Source organism: Orbicella franksi, chromosome 9 (assembly GCF_964199315.1).
Source record: "Orbicella franksi chromosome 9, jaOrbFran1.1, whole genome shotgun sequence".
NCBI lineage: Eukaryota > Metazoa > Cnidaria > Anthozoa > Scleractinia > Merulinidae > Orbicella > Orbicella franksi.
Window position 1 is genome coordinate 20,538,922 of NC_138153.1, and position 25,400 is coordinate 20,564,321.

The 25,400-nt window shown below is 39.6% G+C and overlaps 3 protein-coding genes across 3 annotated transcripts in view; 2 read left to right on the top strand and 1 right to left on the bottom strand.

The window, feature by feature from the left end:
• LOC145498018 (uncharacterized) overlaps window positions 1–25,400 on the top strand; it is a 139,191-nt gene that overhangs the window by 90,973 nt on the left and 22,818 nt on the right. The window lies entirely within an intron of this gene.
• LOC145498542 (P2X purinoceptor 7-like) lies at window positions 3,545–4,756 on the top strand. Its single transcript, XM_081478451.1, has 3 exons — window positions 3,545–3,752; window positions 3,896–4,040; window positions 4,546–4,756. The coding sequence occupies exons 1-3, from the start codon at window positions 3,545–3,547 to the stop codon at window positions 4,754–4,756; spliced, it is 564 nt and encodes a 187-aa protein (XP_081334577.1).
• The window catches only part of LOC145497894 (uncharacterized), a 50,722-nt gene continuing 34,116 nt past the window's right edge, over window positions 8,795–25,400 (bottom strand). Inside the window, exons 9-12 of the mRNA XM_081477769.1 lie at window positions 17,322–17,562; window positions 14,643–14,891; window positions 13,943–14,076; window positions 8,795–10,563 (exon numbers count right to left, since the gene is read on the bottom strand). Of these exons, the coding sequence (XP_081333895.1) occupies window positions 9,790–10,563; window positions 13,943–14,076; window positions 14,643–14,891; window positions 17,322–17,562 (1,398 nt within the window). The 3' untranslated portion in view covers window positions 8,795–9,789. The remainder of the gene's footprint in view (window positions 10,564–13,942; window positions 14,077–14,642; window positions 14,892–17,321; window positions 17,563–25,400) is intronic.

Genomic DNA, 25,400 nt, shown 5'->3' on the forward strand with positions numbered 1-25,400 from the left:
CCTGACACTTCAGCAACTTCTGTAAGCTGATCTTTGCTCAACATTATCCCCATATTCTTTCCTCCGTATCGCTCAGGGAAGGAAAAAATGTGTTCTGGAACACCTGTTGGGATCTCCACTTTATATTGTCCACGGATTTTGTACGAATTCCAGTACTTGACAAAGATATCGCACTCTCTTTGGACAACTTCTTCAAGAAACTTCAACAAAAGAGCCTGTTTCGTTTAGTACTGTCTTTGGGTAGAAAACCTTTTTCTTGCAGAATAAAATATTAAATGGTCTGAAACTGACCGTGAAATCCAATTACTGCCGAACTTGTCGATTTACAGTTCGTTGCTATGAATTTAAATCCAAAATAGCAAAATAGTTTTAAAAATACAGTATATTTGGGAATGCTCTTTTTTTCTGTTTCTGGCTCTTCGTCTATAAAGTTTGAAGGAAGTATGCAATTTTTTCTCAGCCTGGCCCTGAGAAAGCAACGAAATTAAAGATAATCTCTCAATTGGTTTCCTGTTTTCACTGGTTGCCTAGCACATGACCAATTTGTTTCACACTGGTTCGAGTTTCAAGTTTTATTTTTCTATAAACAGCAGACAAAAATTTATAATCTGCTCGCATTAAACTGAAAACAATATCATGCTCAGTTTCATAATACTCCTGAACACTGAACAGCTTTATTCTGTGCTATTAATTTGCTATCAAAATGATGGAAAGAAGCAGCCTCACACACCACGCAACTCTCTTTACGGTATAAAGAATGCAGAACTCTGCTCACGTGCTTTGTTTAAGACACATTTTTTCATTCATGGTAATTAAGAAAAGCAGAGAATTTAAAAACTCTGGCAAGTTTGTTTTTGCTAGACACCTTTTGAAGCCGGTAATTATAGAATACTGAATATAAATTTTCGTGAAACTATCTTTTTATGTAAACAGTAGGAAAACTGATTTACAGTACCGCTCAAATATAAGTTACCACTGTCTCGCAAGACGCGTCTCATTTCTCTCGAGATGAGTCTCGTTTCTCTTGAGACGAGTCTCGTTTCTCTCGAGACACATCTTGTTTCATTTGAGTCTTTTCTCGTTTCTTGCGAGTGCACTGTAAGTTCCGGTGGTTTGCATTGTAGTAACACACAATGCCTGTGTTTGAATACAATGATGCAAGTGTTGAATATTACAAACTTGCATTTGCGAATTGCTTTGAAGTTGATCACATGTGGCGAGATTAAGACAAGATCATCGTCCTATATTGTTTATTTACAGTGGCCAAACTTAAAATTGTACAGCAAAACTTCTTAAACATTAGTATCACTATACATGTAACCCTATGAGCGATCAGCTTGCGTTTATTCTGCCCAGTTGTCATACCTTGATGCCCACCTGCTAAAAAACTTATTGAAACCACTGAAGACATCTAATTAAATATGTACACGTTAGATTCAAATGGCCATTTCTGCAGGGGCTAGCTTGAGGGGAATAAAATATTTTGGGCTACATTTTTCCACATTCATTCACTCACCAAACCAACATTTGTGCCAAGTTTGAGCGAAATCAGTGATTTGCGCACCCTGCCTATCACCTCCTGCATAAAACCAGGACGTACAAATTAATTATAGACTCCCTTTTACAAAAACAAAAATTAAGCCGAACTGCTTTTAGCACCAGTCAAGATTCTGTATCAAAAAATATGACATTCCCCATGCTATATTTTTTATGTTATCCCTTATCATTATTGCAGTTCCCGCTTTGAATTTACATAGTTAAGTCCTGGCTAAAAAATATCTGTGCTTTTCACTGTGATTTCATTATTTGCATTATGTTATACAATCACATAGTTTCAGTTCTGTTATAAAGTGACAATCAGACAGTCTGAATCTGAACAGTTTTTATTCAATTAAGCTATGTTTTGTACATAATTGGATCAGCGTGTCACCTGACAGGGCCGGAAAGAAATAGGTTATATTAGCATTGTTTTCACAAGTGATGTTCCAAGTCCCTAAGCCGGTGACAGCTGGGCATTTTATGAAAACAGTTGGTCATCCATCTAGGTTAAATTTAAGTGAGTTGGTACACCTCAGTGGAATTCTCATTAAATTTAAGCCACCAAACAAGGTAGCTGACAGCTGACAGCTGACAATTAATTTTGGCCAATAAGGAGCCGCTTGCAGTCAATCATTTGATAAGGCCATGAAATCGGAAAAAGAACATGCATTCTATTTTTCATTCCTCAACGAGTTTGCAAGCGCACATAAAGCCTCTGTACAGCAAAATCAACCTTTCAACAAAAGTGTTTCTTCTTCATGCGCAGACCGTAGCACTGTCCCACTGTTCGTCTTGTCATCGCATCTTTGACGTGAAAAAACTTTGGGGATTTAAATTTTACCGAAATTGTGAAATAAACTCACCATTCTTTCTTTCCATGCGAGGTGTAACACAGACTATAACTTTCAAATCGTACAATGGATTCCCAATCAACACTGCAATTTACAGTTCGTCTTTTTAAGTTAAGCTTACATTATTACCCGACAAAACAAAGTTGCGGCCAGTTCGTATCGCATGGGCGAGCCAAGCTATACAATACATCATTGCTTTCCGTGCATTGTTACCTAATTTTTGCACAAGTTCCATTTACAAGTTAAAATGAAAACTGCCTTGGGTTTACTACGCATAATTCGCAAGGTAAAATATCGTCGTTGCGGCATTTGACCCATCTAGCTTGCAAGTTGAGATACGTCGCAAACACTTGTCACCATTAAACCCTCAGCTTTAACAATACTTTCACCATCAAGCAAAGTAAACAATCTAAAACAAAGAGTAGATAAAGGCTGCTTACCTGCTAAAGCTCCCATAACTCAGCTGTTTTCCCCACTCCCCGGGTTGACACACATTCCGCCAAACATTCCGCGCAATTTGGAAGACCATGTGATGAGCCAATTTCCCATGATTCCCTTCCCCTAAGAGGTGGGGGGGGTGGTAGTTCCACCGGGGGCCGTCACATCAAAAATACGGAAAAACTTTGCGCGGATAGCTTTTTTACCTTTTTCCCCCACTTTTCATTGGGGACTACATATTTTGAAAAGTCAAAGCATTTTAACGTTAAGTGTTATGACCAAGGGGCTCCGATTACCCGAGTTAATTGTCAAGTTTCAATGGCGCGAAATGAATTAAAAGTTAAAGGAGAACGGAAGGCTACAGGGTATAATTTTTGAAATGATCTGAAATTGTAGAAAGAACGTAAATTACAAAGAATCGATTGAAAAAAGTTCATATTTCAGTGCAAATCAAATAGAAAACGAAGAGAACTCGCCAGAATTGAACATCCGCCATTTTGTTAGCATTCTCTTCCGGTTACTTCCAAATAAGGATTACCGTCCGCCATCTCGTGACGTCAAAGCGCTCATGCTTTCTTTCCTACTTTGCGTGCTCGCCTCCGCGTGCTATGTTTTGGTGTTCTCGCCCTTCATTAGTCGTGATTAGTCGCGGATTTTCGCAGCTATATTGTGTATAGTTTGGAACAACAGAACGCTTGATAATACAGTTACAAAATATGGCTGAGTTTGAACCCTATTCCTTCGAACCCATGCGAAATTTCTCGGATTCCGATGGAGAAAATACAGCTGACGGCCAGAACGAGCTTGCAAGGAGGGGAAATACCTCTTGGTGTAATTGCGAGCTTTGTGAAAACTGGGAAAATCAGCAGGAGAGAGAGTGTGTTTGCTGCCATGAGATCGAAGAAGCCATGACAAAAATATCAGGTGAAATATTGTTGATTAGAAGGATAATAAATTTCATGAAACGATTCATTCACTGTTTTGATTTAGTCCTTGTATTTTCGCTTATGAAAACCCAGCCATTTGTTTTCCATTTGCCATTGCTGCTTTTTTATTATATGACTTAGATTTAGAGGACGATCCCCCTATTCGCTGTATAAGTCGTCATCCTGATTTCGAAACTGTATGTTTGCGAAGAGAAGTGTTGGAGACGGCCATTGTTGGTTTGAGTCAGGCGCGTGGCATACGAGCGCCACGGGAACTTGCTAATGTGTACGTACCACATCTCCAACATTGTTAATCGTTTTGCTCTTTTCCTGGGATAATGTAGATTAGATCAATTTGCCACAGGCACTCTGTATGTCACAAATTCTGTAAGGACGTTAAAACGTTTAATTGTCATTATAATACAAAATTCAGTTTGAGATACTTGATTAGCCCTATCAATACTGCAACACAATTTTGAAAGATATAAGTAGCTAAACTACACGAATCGTTTTAGTAACTGTAGACTTAGTGAAAGAATTATTCGTTCATTGAACTCAGTCGACTACATTTTACACACACGGCCATTGCCTAAATTTCCTGTAGGTTCTACGAAATGAAATTAATAAACTGAAGCGACTGACAGTTCTGTGTAGCTACACCCCGATCAGCGGGTGATAGCAAATTGTCACGGCAATTGCAATGACCTTTCAGCCTTCCTTTCCATCATAACTTGAGCAAATTTGAAAAGATTTTGCGATACACGTTTCATTCGTATGTTTTCTTTTTGCAGCAATTATCGTTACGCAGCTTACCGCCAGTTTACTTGGTGGGTACATGACAGACTGGGGAGATACGTGAGAAAAGTAATCCCTGCTTGTGTAGTGAAAGCAATACGAGCCGTGTATCCAAACGCAGATGGGAATTACACGGGCTTTCGCACCCCTGATGAAAGTTACTCAGAAGTGGAATTATCCTGGATACAGGAGATTGTTAGAAATTAAATATAAATCATTCAGTTAGTTCCCTGTATTAAAACGAGATCTGTGCTTCTCTAGCAAGTCGTTCTTGGGTGGCCTGGGGGTTGGAGCGATGTTCGCGGCGGCGGGTTTGGGAGGTAGCAGGGGAACTTCAATGTCACCTTTCTTGAATGCAAGGAGAGAAACCATTAAATCATTTAAAAATGCGTACGATTTTTCCTCGTATTGCGGCTTTGCAATCCACCCAACACTTCCCTTGGGGGAGACAAATTTGTGTTTCTTTGCACCCTCCTTGGTTTGGCCTTGGCTCCTTCTTACGTTGTGGTTGTGGTCAAGAACAGCTAACTGGGTGCGAGCCCTCATGCCATCATATGAGTAGTGCTGCACTTTTTGGCAGTACTTCTTTGCCATGAGGCCATGGTACATTTCTAAAACGCCAGTGTGGATAAACTCGGCTAGCATGCCGATGTCCTTTAGAAGCGACTTGTTCAAAACTACCTCCTTCAGGGTGTCATGAGCAGGGCTTCCAACCTTTAACCAGTCTTTCCTTCTCTCTGTTTCTCTTGGGATGGGTGGGTGTGCACACTGGTGGAAATGCTGACATCCGTCCCAGTGGTGGATATTAGCCGTGTGGTAAACGATGGATTTCCATCGTTCCGCACAGTCGGTAGCATTGCCCTGCGAGGTTTTTGCACACCACCAGAGGTGAGTTATGATGGAGTGTATCCAGGGTTTCAATGCCGCACATGGCTTTGATTGAGCCTTTTTGGATAGCTTCTTCTGAACAGACTTTGCTAAATGCCAAACATCGAAGTTGTGTTTGATGTGCGGCCTCTCTTTTTTCATGTGCGCTCTGACTTGCACGTGCCTATCCGTAGCAAGCTTTGCAATACCCACTTGTTCCCGTTGTAGGTGATCTAGGCAACGTTTTAGGCCCTCCAGCTCCATCGCATTTGAATTTTTGACCTCTGTTACCTGGACCAGAGAGAAGTCAAGAACTTTAGATGAAGCTGTGTTCACAATGCTGTACGTGCCGTATTTAGCCGAGTGGCCTGGGCTGTCACAGCGACCATCACCTCCTGCTACAACCTCGGTGTTTCTCACTTCGTTAAGAATATCCACTTGATGCTCAGCAAATTTTTTGTTAACAATGGGGAAGAGGTACTTTTTCTGAGTAGAACTAAAATTTCTCTGGCTAAAAAATTGGACGTTGGTTGCCTTTGTAAAATTAGCAATATTGCTGTAATCGTTGCCGGTAAATAGAATTCCAGCGCTGAACAGCAAATTTCCAGCGGCCATTGAACTTACAAACGGCTGTGTTTGCCATCGTAATGGTTGATCACAGCAACCAAGGCATTCAATAGTCGCAAGAGACCCCTTGGTTTTTAATGATGCTTTTTCCAAGTTCCGTCCACAGTTTGGACAGTGCACGTGACGAGAAAAAAGCTCTTTTAGTTTGCTTTCAAATACCAAGAACTTTCGCTCTTGGTGAAGATCACCGCAATCTTCATTTAGCCAGTTCGTGGACTCCTTTTCCTCGTCATCGTCAGGAATTTCAGTTTTTATATCGAAATCCTCGTCTTCGGAGTCGAAACTTTCACTAAATTCGCTAACTTCATAATCACTTAGGTCCGACATGTCCGATTCTTCATGATCCGAAACATCGGATGGAATCCACTCATCTTCAATTTCCTCTTCTTGGCAGTCAATTTGAGGAAAATCCGATGTGTCAATTTCGGAGAAATCCAACGTCCTCTTGCATTCTGGAAAATCTTTGCCAGAAACCCTAGGGACTTGCTCAGCGGGCACAACAGGGGAATCACTTAAGAGAGCGGCATAGCTGTGGTCATTCGCTACAGCGTGACGAACGTCTGCTAAGGGAATGGATTTAAATTTATGAGGTGAATGCACAACAAAAGGTAAATCTGTTTGACAGGCTTGGTCCACCATTGTTATTTCAGTGTCAGTAGAGGCATCCACCAAAACTATCTTTGAAATAGGTAGTTTTCTCCTCTTCCTTTGTGGTTTTTCTTTGTCACCGAAAGTCTGACTGACATTGTAATCAGGAACCGCAGAAGTCGTGACATTTGCATCTTGAAAAGGCTGCGCGACTTTCGCTCTGGATTGGCCCGACTCTTGCGAATTACTATCACAAGCATCCAGTATTTGATTGAGGGCCTAAAATAGCAAATACAATTTTGTGAACGAAGGATAATTTGTTTAAAGCTTGCTTGCCAGAAAAGTAACACGGCGGCCAAAAGGTCACGTCAGGTCATATCAGTAGAGTCAGTTTTACACCGCGAATACATGACTTACCTCTTCGTGTAGAGCTCTATTTCTTCGACGCTCGCTGGACGGCCTTAGGCTTAACTTTTTTGTGTGTTGAAACAAAGTTGGAACGGCATCCTCTTTTAAGCGACGTCTGCTTAAATTGTCTGGCAAAATATCTAGTCGGTACTCACTTGCAAAACACGTGGGCTCAAAGTGTTCGGAACAGACGTGGCAGTGCTTCATTTGGGGCAAATTTTCTCTCTTTATCTGAGCAAGCCATTTGCTTAAAAGGCCTTTATCTTTTAAGGGAAGGCGATGAAAGCTTATTCCTCTTTTAGAATCTCTAGGTGATCTATTGGAACAGCCTACGGCAATGCAGTGAACCATTTTCCATCCGAGCAAAAAAATTAAATTTGGCGCGAACGCAAGTGAGCGCAATGACGTCATGCCATGCAGCCCAGCCTTCAACATGGCGGTCAAAATGGCGGACCTACATAGTAGGAATGTCGTGAGCAATTTTCCAGTCAAAACGCGTTAAGAAAGGACAAATATGGACAAATACTGCAATTTTTACTCAAAACAAACTATTTGCTCTGTTGCAAATATGCAACGATAACTTCGTTTTTCACCTTCCGTTCTCCTTTAAGCTAAGGCTCCAGAGATCAGACTTCCGCTTCCAAATCGTCACTCTATATTCCGTTACAACTTTTATCTTCCCTGGAATCGCCTCGACTAGCAAATTATCTAAATCCTCTTCGCAGACTCTTCGAAACGCAAAGAAGCTGCCGCCATTTTGTAAACAACTGTACACTGCTAAGCTACTCATTATCTACAGCAGGATAGAAGAACATCACTCGTGATAGAAAGTTAGTAGATTTATACTAAAAAGGATTAGCATTTTTAAAGTGTAGAAATACTAAATGCGTTTGTTAATATGAAAATCTTCATTAAGGTTACCGTGAACATTCGCGGGTGTCCTTGGCGAAAAAAAATATTACCGCGCTGTCTTAAAGACAACCACTACAAATTATATATCAATGCAAAGGTTATAGAATCCTCTATTCGATAAAAATTGTTTTGCCTCAATTTTTTTTTAATCATAAGGCGAGCGCGACCTAAAAGCGCGAAACGACCGACGTTCCATTGAGCGACTTTATAGGGTATCAAACTCGACCGCATCAACAAAGCTACTGCATTATATCATTCACGAGGCATCAATCATCGAAACCGTGTGGGGGATTTGCGTTTTTCAAAATTGATCTCCTGCAATGGCCTTCGTCGTAAAACGTGTCGCTGTATTTTTGGACATCAAACTTGACAGAAATTTTCCAAAACAACCAATAGGAATATCGATAAACCCTCGCGCTCGCCTTATGATTAAAAAAAATTGAGGCAAAACAACTTTTATCGAATAGAGCATTTTATAACCTTTGCATTGATATATAATTTGTAGTGGTTGTCTTTAAGACAACGCGGTAATATTTTTTTCGCTAAGGACACCCGCGAAGGTTTACGGTAACCTTAAGTAGTCACCGAAAAAACGTTACGCAAGCGGCTGGGACTCAAGAAGCTCTCGGAGAAAACCCCTGTGAAAATGGTTTGCCACAGTGTTTTGTCACGGTGTTTAAATCTTCCCCTGGAGCCTATCTGCGATAGTGATATCATCAAGGTAGCTGGGCTTTCATTTATAATCTGTCTTGAAAATGAAGGATATATCCATACGCACAACCTTATTTGATTAAAAAAGTAAAGTTGTTGACACTTTATTACTGAAAACACTTGGAAAGGTAAAATTCTGCCTTGAGGATAACAAGTGTGATCAATGTTGCAAAACCTATGGCCAAGAGGATTTTATCGTTTCATATTTAATAATTAGGGACTACGCTCTTGATTTGTATGAGATTATAGTTGATGAGCGTTCATATTTAGGAGAGGTTCAGCTCAACAATATTTGTAGCTTTTTGACCATAATACAGCCAGTCTTTAAAAAGCCAAAACTCTACACGACAAAAACCACGTGCTTACAACCGAGTTACAAAGTTTCTTATCTAGTGCTTCATATAAAGTTCGCGTAATGTCAAATCCGATTAAAGATAGAAAACTACGGTTGTGCGGCTCTAACATACGTTTTAGCAAGATAACACGTGGATCAAATCGTGTAGTTTGAAACTTGCAGCTGTTTTCGAGCTGTTTACTCCCGATCACTAGTTTGTTGAACAATTTTACGATTCGTAAGTCGTACAACACTCAATTTTCCCCCAATAGTCTTCTTGGGAATTGAAATGTAGCAATATTTCTTAATCGTACTCCATAAATTGGAGAAAAAAGGAGAAGACTTATCTGGGATACCTCCAGATTTCTTGGAGTGGTATTTCTATTCACTACGAGTACGGACTAAAAAAAACTAGCAAAAAGGTTATCTGTACAACAGAGTACATGCTCAGATTAAACAGCCCTGCAGAGTAACACTTTTATAACTAAAGGTTCTTTGTTACTGTCTGTATATTGCTATTGTTTTACTTTTATGTGACAAGCATTACAACATAGCTTTTTACAACATTTTGTAATTAGTCGTCGGTGTAGGTTACTTTGTGCGAAACAGGAGCGTAAACAGGATTTTTCAAAGGGGGGTCACACTGTGTCAAAGTGAGGGTACTCACCAGATTGTCATTGTGTTTTCGCCACCTGTTGCAGGTTGTCTGCCCAAAAAAGGCTTACAAAAGGGGGATCACGGGCACCCCAGGAGCACCCCCCCTAGTTACGCTCTTGCGAAAGTTCCTACTGATTCACCATGCACCTTGATTACGCGTGATTCTCTTGGCTAGTAACCGCTGACGCTTTACAATAGGATGTGTATTAATATTGTAGTTCTTGAGGAAATTGCTCTGACAGCTATCAAGCTGCTCCCTAAGATTCGTTTTAAGTACTTCACAAGCTTTTTCACTAGCTTTAAAATATTCATAGGCTTTTGGGGGGTTCTCTAAATCTAAATATGAAGTACACAGTTTCTGTAGAGTAAACACAACCATCGGATGATTATCACCAAAAGTTTGTCGATAAATAGTTTCGGCTTCCTTTAAGGACAGCTCTTGAGCCATATTCAGTCCAAGTTTCTTTTCAGCATCACTTCTTATCAGCGAAAAGTCCGCCTTCAAGTGGTGAGAAACATTAGGAATCAGCACTTTCAGAGCTGAACGAATTTCCTTAAGGGCAATCTCGTTAAAACCCATCAGAATTTTCAGGCGCGCTATCTCCTTCTTTGTCACGGCGAATTGGCGATGATTACGACCAAGGGAATTGGACAAGGTTTCTTCTGCTCTGACAAGATCCGTGTCTGCTTTCGACAATATCTTTTGAACGTTCTGATCATCTAAAGGCCAACTGACCTCGAAACTGTCAAGAGTAATTTCAGTTTTCTTTCGAAGAAATGCAGCAAACTCGGGATGTGTTACTTTTTCTTTGGGGAAGCAAAGTTCTACTTCCCTGAGATATTCTTTTGCCACATCAAAAAGACCTATCTTAGAGCACGCGTATGCAACCCTCACGGTACATTTTCGCACCTGCAACAGACAAAAGGACCAAATTAGAACCAGACGTAATCGTTAAACGAAAAGGAAAAACAAAACAGGGTAACTGGTTTAGGTTTCCTCAGAAGTCTCATCTTGATCGGCGAAAGTATCAGAACTATTACAGATATGTCATTCACGAAGACGCAAATCATCTTTGGCTTAGCCGTTTTCCTAGATTTCGAAAAAGCTTTTGATTCCATTGAATGGAGTTATCTTTAGAAATTCCCGCCCAGGAACTTTCAACTTTTGTCCGCAAGTACGGCAGTGGATGGAAGCAATATATAGCGACATCCGAAGTTGCAACCTAAACGACGGCTTTACCACTAAGCAGTTTAATTTGGGAAGGGGAGTCAAGCAAGGCTGTCCTCCCTCTGGTATCCTGTTTACTATTGGGATAGAAATTGTGGTACCATCAGGAGCACAATTGAATAAAAGGCATCGAGCAGATGACAGAAACACAGTAAAACTGACGCAGTATGCTGATGATACCACTGTTTTTCTTAGAGACGTTTAGTCACTAACTAACCTTTTTAATTTACTTGCCCCGGCAGTTCGAAAATTATTCTGGATTACGAATAAATCAATCTAAATCAGAATTTATGTGATTAGGATTTTCGTATGACGAACAACTCGCAGCCAAAAATAACTTTTTTGATCGACTCCACCTCCTAAGAAGAATACTAAACATTTGGTCGTCACGAGATATATTCATATACGGTAGGATCAATACGATAAAGACAACTGCAATTTCAAAGCTAACTTTCGTTTGTAGTGTGCTGAACACACCAGACACGTTCGCCACTGAAGTTAATAAGCTAATTTTTGATTATGCATGGACTGAAGTACAAAAATCCAAAGGCTAAAAAAATCTACCTTGATTGAAAGTAAAGAAAAAGGAGGGCTGAACATGATCGATTTCACGTTATTTGACAAAGCATTAAAAATATGTTGGGTGAGGCCCCGGGGGGGGGGGGGTACTCCCGGAAAAATTGGGTGGGGGTGTGCGGCCCGCCTCTCAAAAGCCTTACCCTATTTATGACCAAAATCTGCGATATTCCCTGACCTAACCAAAAATTCGAAACCCTATTAATGACCTGACCCTAAAATCAAAACCCTGTTTCAGACATGCGTTAAAATTAGTTCCCTAGTTCAGACCGATGTTAAATTGCCGTAAACATAATTTGTGAAGGGCTTTTGTTGATTTTCTTTTCGATAATGATGAAAAAGTAGCTTCGTCTTAAAAACATACCCATATCAAGGCTAGAGTGCAAAAACCATACCCTATTTATGACCAAAATGGCCAAAATCAGCTAAAATTGGTATCCTATTTATGACCGAAACGGCTGAAAAACCATACCCTTTGGGGCCGCACATACCTATATAGCCCATATAAGGGAGTACCCCCCGTGGGCGAGGCGTCTTAACTGCGCTTTCTATCTGGTGTCGGCGGAACACTTCTGTTACAATATAATTACAACAAAGAAAGACGTACAAGACCAAATCGTTTAGGATAATCGATTCTTATAAATTAGCAATACCTACGCGTATTTCCGAAGCTGGCATCAAGGCGGTATCTATAAACTTTTCAGTCTTCTCGAAGAGAGTAACACTCGATTTCTGTCTTTTAACGAGTCTTGCAAAATGTAACGTTAAATGCAATTTATTACGGTATCAGTCTCCTTTCGGCAATATCCAGTGTCCAGAAAAAATACCTAAAAACAGGAACAGGAAGCCGCCACAGACAATTTACTCGCAGTTCATAAACTTAAGTTCAAAACAATTTACGGATCTTTAATTGCTCATCAGAACTTCTCTCCTCCAACGGGTGAGAAGATAATTACACAACGTGGATTTGGTATCCACGAACGACAGGAAATATATTCTTAACCCTTTCTCCTGACTTAAGAAATTACACTTTCAAAATTCCAATACAAGATTATTCACAATTTTCTTTACAAAATGAAAAAGGTTGCACAAACCTTGACCAAACAGTCGGTCATTTATTCGTATATCTTGTCCCTATGCTGGTTCTTTCTGGTCGGATTTTATTGAATGGTATCAGTTTTTTACTAAAGAGACCCTAAGCTTTTCCAAGAATGAATTATTTACGGCGCTCTCAATGATCCTTAATAATTGGTCTTCTTGTTCAACCCTAAAACCACCTTATTCTGATCGGTAAGTACTTTCTTTATTGCAGAGCATTAAATAGAATTCAATTTCAGTTTGCAGGTTATAGAAATCTTGTAAATGACAAAATTGAAATTGAACGTTATATAGTCCTTGTGAAACAAAAAAACATAATACCTTTTTAAAGAAGTGGTCTAGTTTCATGAATTAATCCACGCAGTACGTAGTCACACTTTCAATTTGCAACGCTTAAATAATTCCAGTTTTGTGTATCGTGCTGTGACCAATACGGTGAGCTTGCAAGTGATGCTTGTAAGGAAGCAATATAGTGTATTGTACGTGAGTAATGTAACGTAACGTATTGCAAGTAGGTGATGATGTATGAACGTAATATAACAGATTGTAAGTGAGAAAGGTTATGTAACGTATTATAAGTAGGTAATGTCGTATATAGTAAGTGATGTTTGTAAGTAAGTAATATGGCGAAAGTAGGCAATGGAAAATACCATTTTGTAAGTCATAATAGTAAACTAGTAATGTAGCAAATTATAAGTAGATGTTAGTGCTCTGTTGCAAATTGTAGTATAAGTAATGTACTATAAATATGTAAATGTAATGTAATATATGCAGTGTAAATAAAAAAAAACATATAAAAACTACCTTTTTGAAAATAGCTAGTAATAGCTTCTGTGCGAAGCTCGGTAGTTCGCTAGTTTCACCTCTCTCAGTATGGTATAGATGATACCACAAGTGTGTGGTTATGTAAGTGGCCATCTAGCCCAACCTCTACCCTAATATCAGTACGGCACTGATGAGGCCCAGTACTATCTGCAGTTAGTAAGTAGGGATAGCTATGAAGAACAAAATAGGCGGAGTGTTTTGTACAAGTTGTCTCTGATCTTCTCACTGTGTTAAACTGTTGCTATTGTAACCTGTTATGTCAGTAGGTGTTCACCATCGTTGTAGAGAAACTAATGTAAAGAGTGATAGTCTTTGAGCTATCGAATCATAAGTATTGTGAAGACAACACAACAAGCGCAAAGACTCTGGATATACTAAGGTCGAGTCGCTGTCAACGAGACGAAAAAAGTTGCCATAAAAGTGGTAAATGCTCCCGAACATAATTAACCCAAACTTTAGGCGAGTGTTTTTCACAATAACATGGTGTGTTTCATTGTAAACTTTCAATTAGTTTGTCCTTCGCTTCTCTTATCAACGTCTGACAAGTTTGATAGTTAGTTACCTCTCTGTGTTCCATGGTGTTTTCATAAGTGTCCTTGTAGCCTTGCAATGCGCTGAAGGCTAAATCGGCACTTTTGACGGTGTCCCCGAGGATCAAGCATGCCTTGCTGAGCCTCTTCAGTGAATTAGCTCTCTCTATAAATCAATAAAAAAAGCGACAGCCAACAAATAAATCAGTTCAAACAGCTGTTGAAGTCGAGGAGGATACCTTAATTTCAAGACCATCGATTTCGGGTTATCTACGCCCAGTGGTTGATGATATCAAAGTGGTGATGGTCAAAGGAAAATAGTGGAGTTGAAGATGCCCACTAGTTCTAAGAAGCTGCAAGCGACCTGAATGGACCTTGTCACTGTTAGCTTTACTTATTTGCATTACAATGTAATCTAACATGGATGTGAGCCAATTTCGCGCAGAACCAACAAAATTCCCCGAAATTGCTTCACATACTTGTTGGATTATACTGTAATGTAAATGAGAGAATTTTTAAGGAATTCGCAGAGTAGGACATTCTATAATATAGGCCACAAACGTCTAAATATCACGACGATTCTTTGTCTTTCTATAAGCCATATAAGAGATGAAAATGTGCAAATGAAAAGATGCGGTCTGGCAACCGGTGACTTGCTATCACTTATCTTTGTAACTTACAGCTTATATTACTAACTAGCTGAGCACTCTATTTAACACCAATGCTTATTACCTGGATGCAATGGCGAATACTGTTCCATAATCTCTACTGCCCTTTCCAGCTGTTTCTTTCCCTTTTCTACCATTCCCATTTGCTGATATGCATACCCCAAGTAGTTAAGGTTGGCAGCAACAATTCGATGATTTTTACCGTGGAGTGCAACATAAATTTCCATCGCCTTGGTAAGATTCTTCACTGCATCCTCCACATCCCCAATGTCACTTTGAGCATGTCCAAGATTCAATAATGCTGTAGCAATAGCTGTAACAGACATTCTACGTTGTACATTTACGCGGAAGCGTAAGAGTTACTCAAGGTGCAGTCGAGAATAAACTCTAGCTTCTTGAGTACTCTCCAAATTTCCCAAGTGCACCCATAACTCGACATATGCACAGCTAAAAGTGTGAACCAATTCTATTATAACCTATTGGAAACAACATGGGCGCTAACACATGTTTTATTTGTGATTGACTACAAAGGTCTCACAATGCTCAATGAAGGGAAACATAGGATCTTCTCTGCTGGTTAAAAAGACGCCACAATCAGTTGAGTGACAGTTAAGCGAGAACGCTTCATCTGGTTTCTAAAAATGTCAATGAAAAAAAATCGCCTCTTTGAATTAATGAAAATGTAGGCGAACAAAGTCAAAACGCTCAATGAATATGAAAGCAAAGAAAGTCAAAATAATCAAGTTTTGGTAAACATCTTAAACATCCGCGGAAGAGCTAGGTACCATGTCTAAAAATAGGCTAAGAGGGGTTCCCTTGAGTATAAGGCCTATACGGGGGATTAACTCTTTTACCTCGATCTTCTCTTGCTTTAATTACTTATTGTTAAATACCTGTGTTTATTGTTAATACCTGTCTTTATTTATTGATAATGTCATCCTGGAAACTACAAAAATCCACAGAATGCCACGGTTAAATCAGCTATGTAGAGTTTGACGCGAAAGATTTAAATGAACATACTCGTAAATCTACAACAAAAGCGACTGAACGAGGAATATAACGCAGCAAAATCCGCGAGAAAATCCAAAACCGAACTTCGAACAATTTCGTTGCGAAAGAGTTACGCTCAGCACTACAGTAAAGCTTGTTCCCCTAAATTAGGGTCTATGTCTCCATACTTCAATAGACTTGATCAATTCTGAGTAATACAATAATAGTCGGTCTACGACGAGAGCCGCGTGAACAAGTTTCGATTCCGCAATTTGACTTACAAAAGGCGTACAATTTTCGACAAGGTCATTATTTCGGATCATTTGTTACAATTTTCAAAAATGTCGACGACTTAAGGGGCGATCGTGCGTTGCGCATCACTGCGATGCATAGTGTCAAGCGTAAACAGGCCATTTCCGAATTGCCTTTGGCCCCCTTTTTAAACCGAGTCTGGTGCCCATCCTTTCATATGAAAATGAGATTTCATTCACATGTAAATTAAACTCATTTTCATACGAATGGTTGTGCATCAGGCCTCGCTTTGATAGAGAGGCTTAAGGCAACTCGGAAATGGGCTATTTGCTCGCAAACGAGCGTGTGCACTTAAACACAATCAAGAGATTTCCTGCTCTTTTGTATTTATCACTGCCTATCGAGCGCAGGTGCATGGAATTATTGCTCTTTCCTCCCCAGAGATTAGGACGTTCGTTTTATAAATCCGCTGTGCAAAGTGAGCGAAGACGCAAAGTTGAATGGATCGACAGGGGCATAATTGTTACCCTTTAACTACTCGAAATAGTTTTCACATGACGTCACGGCGCGCCATACTTGTGTCCCAGTGTTTTTCTTGACTTTTGTCTTAAGGGAGATTTACTCCTTACTTTACCTTGTTTCCTCGTTCTATTGTTAAGAACTACATTTTCCTTTATTTCCTGCATTTTTCAACTGTAACGACAGAAAAATGGTTAAAATACCTAGATTTTCAGCAGCTTAATTTTTATTTTTAAACCTCTTTTTAACCATTTAGATAGTTTGGCTATTTATCTTCACTTGTATAAAACGGAGAGAAATTTAATAAGCTATAGAAGAAAGTCTCTGTTACCGAACGAATAAATAACCATTAAAAAGATAAGTGTCATTTGAAAGAAAATTTGTTCTCGTTTATTCTGTAAAATAATACTGCATTGCTCGTTCTGTAAAGGAGTATTATAACATAACTAAAGCAAAGCGCGCGCTCTGATTGGTTAATTTAGCGTCTACTACTTGCCCATGGGTGTACGCTGCTGACGTGTGTGCTTATGTTTACAAAGCAAATCTTTTGACAGACATTTTTTCCAAAGTAATGGCCGACGTTCTTCTGCCAGAAATGCGAAACTGTCTTCACAGTTGTCTGAAGATGAAACTTTATCGAGTTACGGGTGTGCAGTCGGTTGTCAGTCATGAATTAATTTTCGCGCGCTTGTTTTCTCTTGTCATCTAAGAGTACACGAACATTTTTTTGTGATGTAGCACAACAAAAGGACTTCTGTTGTTCCAATGTCTCAATGTTATGTTATAAAACAAATGGTAAACGCCATAGCGTGCACTATTGAGTTATGGATGCACTTGGGAGGTTTGCTAAGCACTCTTACGCTTCTTTCGTGCTTAGCAACCTCCCGCGTGCAGCCATAACTCAATAGTGCACGCTATGGCGTTTACCATTTGTTAATTGGGTTGAAAATACTCAGTAATACTGCAAATTAAAATTACCTACCAGGATGATGTTTTGTGCCATGCTGCCGGTCTGAAATTTCTTTAACCTTCTCTGCATAGCGAAGACTTTGTTTAGAATCTCCCTTATAGCGATACACCACACTCAGCTTTGATAAGATCACGGCTCTGTAAACGTCATTGTATCCAAACATGTTTAGTGCTTCGTTCAAAGAATGAATGCTTTCATCCAGTCTGTCCATGTTTCGTTGAACTGAGGAAAGGCGGCTGAGTGTCAAACCAATCTGAAATGGACATTAGTGGAATCAGTCTCTTACAAACCTTTTCACTGCAGTGTCTTTATTAATTTTATCTGTATTACCTGTTACACACTATCGAAACAAAAACAAAATTCTCCTTTCTGACTGGTCTTCGACCTTTTTGTTATGTAGTTGGAATGCCATTTTCGCGCCCATTCGCCACTTCAGCAACGAAAAGAAATCTGTGGCGAGTCTCATCTCATGCTCGTAGGACTGTTGCTGGGGTCAGAATAGCTTCTGATCTTTTTGTTTACGTCTCTCGACTAAGTTCTCACTAGACGCACCCATTATATTTTCTCGTTTACAAAGTGGCGAATAACGCACACTTCAGTAAGTTCTTGTTGTGTTGCTACTGATCTGTAGAACTAGGGAAACGTGCCACTTACTTTTTCCCTAGACAATAAAAACATGCTTCTGTTTAGAGACTCAGCGGTCTGGAGGTTTCCGTAGACAAAAAACAATCGTAAAATCAATTACAGTACGAGTTGTAGAGTTATTTTGTAAAATTTATAAGAAATAAGTTCCAGCAAGAGACGAGTGTGGTCCGTGCAATCTCCAAAACAACTACCATTCGGTCGAGGTTACAGCAGGTAGTACAGGTATTCTCAGGTACCGGTAAATACGAGAGGGTCCACGCATGTGCAACCTGGCTATTGATAACTTGGTCAGAAAAAAAAACTTTCAGCCATAAAAATGATGTTAAAGAAGAATATCAACAGAGTATTCAGGAGTAAGCCGTAGTAGTACTGAGAGTCGTTTTATTCATGTGTTCCGGTTTTTCACGCCGTTGGAAGGGTTTGATTAGACGTTAGTTTTGTAACTGGGCTAGGAACTAGGAACATCGGTTATTCCACTTTTGTTTCACCTTGATACGATTGATTTATCCCTGACGAGGGCCTTTTACCCCTAACCTGAGTGGAAAATGAAATATTTTTAAAAAGATCGAAATCTGATGGAATTGTAGACAGAACCCATCGGTAATAAAATGACGAACCGTTTATAAAAAAGACAGTTGAGTTCGATCAAGGCGACTACCTTGTAACGGTTTACATCTTACATATAATTCTCCACGTACTGGAAGGCGATATATCTTTTAGCTTGTGCGGGATAATAATTGCATCATATCCATTATTTGTAGTTTGATACTTAGTTGCTGTGTAACCTTGGTATTTGGGAGCAAATGACAATGGCAACGAGAACGGCGCTATGCAAAAGGCTAAATGTGCATTGTAATGCCTCTGCACATGCGTTATCACAGCCTGGTCGGCCGAGTGTGCAGTTTCATCTCTTACAAATCAGCAGCAGTTTAAGGTGGCCGAACACAGTTTTTGCACGCGCTTTTGCTGATGCGATTCAGCGCGGGCACAAGGATTGCAAAAAAACAAACATGCCGTCAATAGAGCGATCACTTTATTTGTCCAATGCCCGCATTATCTGTGCTATTTTTCTCTATAATTGAACGCAGTGTATTGACCGTTTTAATCTTTTATTGCAAAGATATGTTACAAAAGGTAACGATGCAAAGAACCCAGCAATTCTCAGCTTTTTCGTTGTTACCGAAAGAACCCAATTAAATGCAGCGCATGAGTAGTAAGTCAAAAAATTGCGATTGAATGAAAAATTGCTTTCTCGGAAATACGCCTTTTTCTCGAGAACCACTCATTAGAATTTCACGAAATTTGGCGCAAAAATACTTTAGGAAATAAGTAACTGGGGTATTGAAAAAAATTGAACTTTAACAAAGGAAATTCTGGATATTCCAGTGAACCTTCAACAAGGGAAAATTAAGGATCTCTCTGTTAAATTATTATCAAAATGGTGTTAACTTGTGAGTATTGTTACAAGCTTGCTGCATGCAAATGATAAAGAAAATCTAATGACTAGATTTCTACAAAATCAACAAAAGCGATTTTAGAGGCCCGTTTATATTTATTCATGTTGCTATGGCAACGGCACATACGTCAGCTAAACTATCAAAAAACCAAAGTTTGTGTTGTTAACTTGCTTGCTGCCAATTTTGGCGACCGAGGGATCAAGGGTTTTAGAGAAAAAGGTGAATGAAACATAGGTATCAAAAACTGTGTTCAGCCACCTTAAGCACTCGGCAGAATTTTTAACCGCGCGGCTATGGGCCGAGCGCGGTTCATGGTTTACCCGTGGTTTTTTTTTTTTCGACTTCTGTGCGAGCAGACCCAAGCTTCCAGTCGGCCAAATTTTGAGTCATGCAACCTGTGATGTTTACTCGCAAAAAGCTGTTGAAACATTAATAAATCTCATCTTTCGCGGGAAAAAATTAAAAACCCAGCGCTCGTCAAAAATTATATTTTTTCACCAGAAATTTAGCTCGGAACATATACATATTTATATTCGTTTGAATCGTCGATGAAATGACCTTTTCCGGATATTTTTTCCTTCGAGGTCAACCGAAACCTCCGATTACAAAATCACGCCGAACCAACACGTTGCCAAAAAAATCTCTTCAAAACCCTGACTTCGAAGCGATATAACACTTCAGCGTTAATAGCTACCACACATTGGCAGACGGTAAATCTATTCCTTAACAATCCAGCTTTATCGTGTTAAAATTTCAGCGAAATCGAACAAAACCAGAATTAATTAGAATTTTTTGTGACCTCACTCCCCAGATTTGACCTAACAAAGGAAGCAACGGTCGCCCATAGCAACCGAAAAACACCAACATAACAAAGCCGACGTTTCGGCCAAAAAACTCCAGAATTATCGCCTGCGAGCTTAAACTTGACTGGGAACATCTTTTCGAACTTTTTTCAACTCATTTAGACGAAAGACTGGCCTCGGCGGGCTACAAAAAAGACCAAGAGAAAAACAGAACAAGACAGCAGAACAAGCCGATAATATTTCATCGCATAGCTTTCGGCACGAAAACGAAAATACAGCTTACTTCTGGATAAATTCAGCCTTAGAAGCCAGCAACCGGTCCCAAATTACTTTCTGTATCCTTACAAATGTCCTGACTTCCATCTCCGAAAGATTTTGCCCCAATTTTGAGCAAATAAACATTTCGTCGACGGTGACCGCCATTACGGTGGCTTGCATACTAAATTAGCTAACTTGACAAAGTTCTCCCGTGGGGGGGATATGACGAAAAGAGCTGAAAAATGGCCTGTACTTGGCTAAGGATGAGATCATCCCACTGTCTAAATTTGGTGAGAATCGAAAGGAACGTCAATTTCCTGTCACGTTTTCAATCTGTGGTCACTGGAGTGACCAAAATCTACATCGGTCGAGATAGAGTTTTATTATTAAATTATATGACTTGTGTGACTACTTTGCTAGCCCTTTACTCGTGGAAAACACCAATTAAATTTAATCATGACTTTTAAGAAAGAAAGCTGTTGTTAATAGTGTTATTATCGTGTCATTTATATCGTTCATGCCCATACATATCCCGAAGAAAGTTCTACAAAGATTAAGACCATTACGTCATCGGAGATTTGTCAATTGGCTACCATTGATGGTGCAATAATACAGTTTGTGTTGATCAAGTGATGTGATGTCTACAGTAAGAAAAGAATCATCAATGACTGCTTTGGAATGTGCACTGCGTTCCGACGGTAGTGCTAAGCAAACAGTTAAATTTTAAAAGCGCGGTTATAAGATCTAACAGATCTTCTTGTTTTTGTAGATTTGTCGGCGACCAGACCCAAGTTTCCACTCGGCCAAATTTTGAGTCACGCAACCTGTGATGTTTACTCGCCAGAAGCTGTTGAAACATTAATAAATCTCATCTCCGATACTGACTTTCGCGGGAAAAAATTAAAAACCCAGCGCTCGTCAAAAATTATATTTTTTCACCAGAAATTTAGCTCGGAACATATATATATTTATATTCGTTTGAATCGTCGATGAAATGACCTTTCCCGGATATTTTTTCCTTCGGGGTCAACAAAAACCTCCGATTACAAAATCACGCCGAACCCACACGTTGCAAAAAAATCTCTTCAAAACCCTGACTTCGAAGCGATATATCACTTTAGCGTTTATAGCTACAATACATCGGCAAACGGTAAATCTATTCCTTAACAATCCAGCCTTATCATGTTAAAATTTCAGCGAAATTGAACAAAACTAGAATTAATTAGATTTTTTTTGTGACCTCACTTGACCTAACTTGACCAGACTTGACCTAACAAAGGAAGCAACGGTTGCCCATAGCAACCGAAAAACACCAACATAACAAGGCCGACGTTTCGGCCAAAAAACTCCAGAATTATCGCCTGAGAGCTTAAACTTGCATCGGAACATCTTTTTCGAACTTTTTTCAACTGATTTAGACGAAAGACTGGCCTCGGCGGGCTATAAAAAAGACCAAGAGAAAAAACAGAACAAGACGGCAGAACAAGCCGATAATATAGCTGGTTTTCAGATGACGTCACTAAAATTCGAACTACAAAATTATTGATCTTCCTGAGATTTTACTTAAATGATGTATGAGAGCTGCTGAAAACTAATATTCATACAAATTTTCGCTCCGAATGGGTTTTTGGTTTTGTGATACACTACGCTTCAATTTCTAAGTTTTTGCGCGACGCGGCATTTACATGACAGCCTAGAGAGCTGTCATGATGGTTAAAAAAGTGACTTATTTAAGGGAACTTGGCTATCTCAACAGTTCATGTCTTAGAAAAAGTATTGTTTTAATGTTTTAGAGTTCCTCGAGGGATAAATTCACGCTTTTGTAGCAAAACTCAGTGACAGATGTTTCTGTTGGTTTCCGGCCGTCATGTTGGTGCCCATACGGATGGGCACCAGCATGGCGTCTCCACACAAATCTCTATAAATTTGGGTAAAAAATTTCTCCGCATATCTCGCATAAGAAAAATTGCTGTGACCAAAATTTTGGCGAGAGTTTTTCCATATTTACCTTCTTTCATTTCCCAGATTCTGGACTTTGTCTATTGACCGGTTTTGATTTTTATTTTCATCTATTTTGAATTGCGTGACACTGAAAACCAGCAATTTCATCGCGTGGCTTTCGGCACGAAAACGAAAATATATACAGCTCACTTCTGGATAAATTCAGCCTTAGAAGCCAGTTACTGGTCCCAAATTACTTTCTGTATCCTTGCAAATGTCCTGACTTCCATCTCCGAAAGATTTTGCCCCAATTTTGAGCAAATAAACATTTCGCCGACGGCGACCGCCACTACGGTGGCTTGCATACTAAATTAGCTAACTTGCCAAAATTTTCCCGAGGGGGGATATGACGAAAAGAGCTGAAAAATTGCCTGTAATGAATGAGTTACCAGTAATCGGATACCCGTGTTTGCGCGAAGAACTCTGGGATCGTCAGGGGCCAAACATTGCAAGTCGCTGGAAGGAAATGTATGGCGAAAAGTTGTTTCGAGGTACAAGAAAACGATTTTTGAGACAGATCAACGCTTTTTCGCCGTCGTTTTTATCGCGAATGGATTTGAGCAATGTTGATATGTGGAATATGTAAGTTTTTGTTTGAATAACCGTGAAATATGTGATAGAACCTACTAATAAACTCCGTTCCTTGCGTGAGGTTTAATTGTGAAATTTACATCGCGTAATGGTCTGAAAATATTACAAAATTAATTAGGCATAAATCGAGAGGAAATAACCCAGTAAGGCCTTTTAAGTTGTGTGCAGGCTACTTTTGGCTTAGCTGAAAGCTCAGTCATACAAATAATACTGGAAATAAGCCCGGTCGCGATCATTGTACTGTCTGGGGTTGATTTAATGACAAATGAGTCCGCGCGACTCATGCTGTGTGGCTGCTGTGTTGCTCAAAGCCTTTGTTTTGCTTTTACAAGCACGTATTTCAGTGATTTTCCTTTTCTATAACAGATCAAGGGTGGCTCCTTGAATATATCTCTGAGTATTTGTGTTTAAAAGTGCCATTTGTGCGTGATTACGCTTTCAAAAGTTTGGTATTGACGGTTGAGTGAAATTGCCCGACACAAAGGGTAGTAGTTCCTTCTGCAATTTTCGATTTCTGTCTTACAGCTTCTTTTCTGTCTTTATATTTAACTTCTCGGCGTGTCTTTTCTACCATTTGCTCCGGGTAGCCTCTCGAGATCAGGCGTGTATTGAAATTTTCAATATTCTCTTCAATGTATTTCACAATAAACCTCACGCAAGCAAAAGGGAGTTTATCGGTAAATTGTATCACTTATTTCACGGTTATTCAAACAAAATCTTACATTTTCCACGTATCAACATTGCCAAAATCCATTTGCGATAAAACAACGGCGAAAAAGCGTTGATCTCTCCCCAGAGCCATGTTTTCGGGCGTCAAAACAACTTTTCGCCATACATTTCCTTCTACCATTTTCAATCTGTGGTCACTGGAGTGACCAAAATCGATACATCGGTCGAGATAGAGTTTTATTATTAAATTATATGACTTGTGTGACTACTTTGCTAGCCCTTTACTCGTGGAAAACACCAATTAAATTTAATCGTGACCTTTAAGAAAGAAAGGTGTTGTTAATAGTGTTATTATCGTGTCGTTCATATTGTTCATGCCCATACATATCCCATAGAAAGTTCTAGATTAAGACCATTACGTCATCGGAGATTTGTCAACGGTTACCACTGATGGTGCAATAACATAGTTTGTGTTGATCAAGTGATGTGATGTCTACAGTAAGAAAAGAATCATCAATGACTGCTTTGGAATGTGCACTGCGTTCCGACGGTAGTGCTAAGCAAACAGTTAAATTTTAAAAGCGCGGTTATAAGATCTAAGAGATCTTCTTGTTTGAAGGAGGTTTCACCTTGAAAACGCATCAAATGTTTTCCGTCCACACTACGCCGAAGAAATTTGAAATCGCAACAATCACCGGTCATTTTGGAAAACTCAGGCAGGGAAATCATATGATTATCGTGACGCCATCGTTTTCGAAAAGCTCTGTTGTCAAAATGTTTTCCGTCCTCACGACAAGGAAAAGCAGGCGTTTTCAAATTCCTCCGCTTTGAAAAGCGTTTTCGAAAAGCTCCGTTTTCGCTGACGGATTAGTGTGGACGGTAGGTCTAACCGTAGAAAGAAAGCTGCGTTTTCAAATTTCTCCAACGTAGTGTGGACGCTGCCTCAGGCTAACTCTGTCAGGTTTTAAAAAATTTGGAACATTTTAATGAGCGCAGTTGACAGAAATAAAAATCAGAGCCACAGAAACTTTGGTTTACGAGTCAGGTTTCTCAGCCTTAAGGAATTTGTCCCGATTAAAATTCTTTAAAGGAAAAGATGGTATGATACAGGAACAACAATTTTGACGGTGCGTGTGTTTGCCTTTGGTAGTTATAAACTTGTTGTTGCTCTTGACTGTCCCCCATTAAAGCTATCAGAAGTCATCAGAAGTCCAAAACAAACCGAAGTTTTCCCCTTAAGATTGTTCCTTCAACACCCAGTAGCGCTCGGACAACATTGTGAGACAAAATCATCGTCACCTTTTTGTTAGAATTTCACCAAATGAAAACTTCTTACCTTAATGTGACAAAGACTAGTTGAAAAAGTTTAGTCGCGGGAAAACGCGTTGTGTTGTAGAAAACACACAGTAATTTCGTACCCATTTCGCGCGCGGTCAAGAAACTATAGCAAGTTCCTTTCTTATGAACGCAGAATGCACGTCGCGAAAACCTCCAACGTCATGCAGGTTGCCAAATTATATTTTTGTTTCCCTGGTCACAAATTAATACCGTATAACAATTTGAAAGCGTGTTGTGAACACTGATCCGAACGAGTTTATGCCATTCGCATATTCAGAATACATTGCCATATTTAGAGGCGAGATCTTTTGTTGTATATACGGGTGAAG